This window comes from Otolemur garnettii, unplaced genomic scaffold (genome assembly GCF_000181295.1).
Source record: "Otolemur garnettii isolate 467f Iridium unplaced genomic scaffold, OtoGar3 scaffold00148, whole genome shotgun sequence".
Lineage (NCBI taxonomy): Eukaryota > Metazoa > Chordata > Mammalia > Primates > Galagidae > Otolemur > Otolemur garnettii.
The window spans coordinates 120,885-122,461 of NW_003852543.1; the positions used below are offsets into that span (position 1 = coordinate 120,885).

The 1,577-nt window shown below is 48.4% G+C and overlaps 1 gene segment (V, D, J or C); it reads right to left on the reverse strand.

The window, feature by feature from the left end:
- Window positions 1-654: 654 nt before the first annotated feature.
- LOC100959378 lies at window positions 655-1,524 on the reverse strand. The segment is given in 2 exon segments: window positions 655-1,052; window positions 1,451-1,524. Coding segments are annotated over 2 exon segments (447 nt in total).
- Between the last annotated feature and the right edge of the window lie 53 nt (window positions 1,525-1,577).

Below are 1,577 nucleotides of genomic sequence, written 5' to 3' on the forward strand. Positions count from 1 at the left end.
CATACAAATGTATGTTTCCTAATTCTTACAAACTTGGTTATTTATTGCTACAATCCAGATTTGGAATTCTTAAATCTCCCTTTATATGTCAACATGCTGTGACTGGGACTGAGGTAAGGCTTTTGATACAGACCTTTGACTTTAAATAGATTTAACAAAGTCCATCCAGTAGTCAAGAGCCAATTGTGCACACTTTTACTTGGGTACTCCCTGAAACAGTAGTGTGAATGCTGGGCCTGCCTCTTTATTACACAGACCTGCACTTACAAAGAGGTGGAGGGGGTTGAAGGTTCATGGAGGGGCAGGAACAGAGACTATATCCCTAACCCTGTCTAGCTGCATGTGCACCAGTAACTATTCAACCAAAATAAAACCTAGAAAAGGTCTTAGTGTTGAAAACTGTTACGCTGAATGGATTTAATTGAAAATAAATGCAGGCCAGGCAGGGAAGATTAGGAAGGGATTTCATTCACTTTCTCTTCAGTCCTATCTGGTTGTCATAGGGCATCTGAACCCCCTCCATTCTCCTCAAGTTCTTTCAGACCAAGGTCCCAATTCACAGGTCCTATTTCTGTCTGTAGTATAGCTGTGGCCCTCATGGTCCACGGCAGTCACATGCAACCAGTTCCCCTTGGTTCCCCATAACTCAGGCTATCATGTCTGCTCACCAGACAAACAACACTGGTGGGCAGCTGGGCCACCCAGCAGGGAGGTTTGTGTTCGGGGCTGTACCACTGTGGGAAACCACTGTGTACCTTGTGCACAGTAATAAACCCCAACATCCTCAGCCTGCAACCTGCTGATCTTCAGGGTGAAATCTGTCCCTGACCCACTGCCACTGAACCGGTCTGGGACTCCAGAGTGCCTGTTAGAAACCTCATAGATCAGGAGCTGTGGGGACCGGCCCGGCTTCTGCAGGTACCAATGCAAATAGGTGTTTCCATTACTGTGCAGGAGGCTCTGACTAGCCCTGCAGGAGATGGAGGCCGGCTCTCCAGGGGTGACGGGCAGGGAGAGTGGGGTCTGGGTCATCACAACATCCCCACTGGATCCTGGAAGAAAGAGAGAGAAATGCAAGGTGGTTGTACTTGATCTTCTTAAGTTTCTCTTCTTACTTCTTTCATGCCAAATCAATTTCTGTCATTAAGAATCAGACCCCCAAAATATGTCATTTCAAAAGGGAACAGATATTTTCATGACACAAAGGAGTCTCTAGAAGTCACACTCACTATCCACTATCCTCCCTGTCTCTGTCAGTCTTCACTAGAGCACAGGTCCTTGCTCCTTCTGGAATCTCCCTCACTTTCTCAGATCTGAACCTCACACTCTGCATCCTGGGGGACAAGACATGCACATCTAACATGTGGACAGAGCACACACAGGAGGCAATGGGGTCCAGAGCCCCCCTTCCCATCCCACTCCCCCTCCTCATCTCCTTCTGGGTCCTTACCAGGGACCCAGAGCACCAGCAGCCCCAGGAGCTGAGCAGGGAGTCTCATTGTGAGAAGTTGGACTGAGGAGTCCTGATCAGTCAAGGCAAGGTCAGAGCTGAGCTTTTATCTCAGACTCCCAAGGGA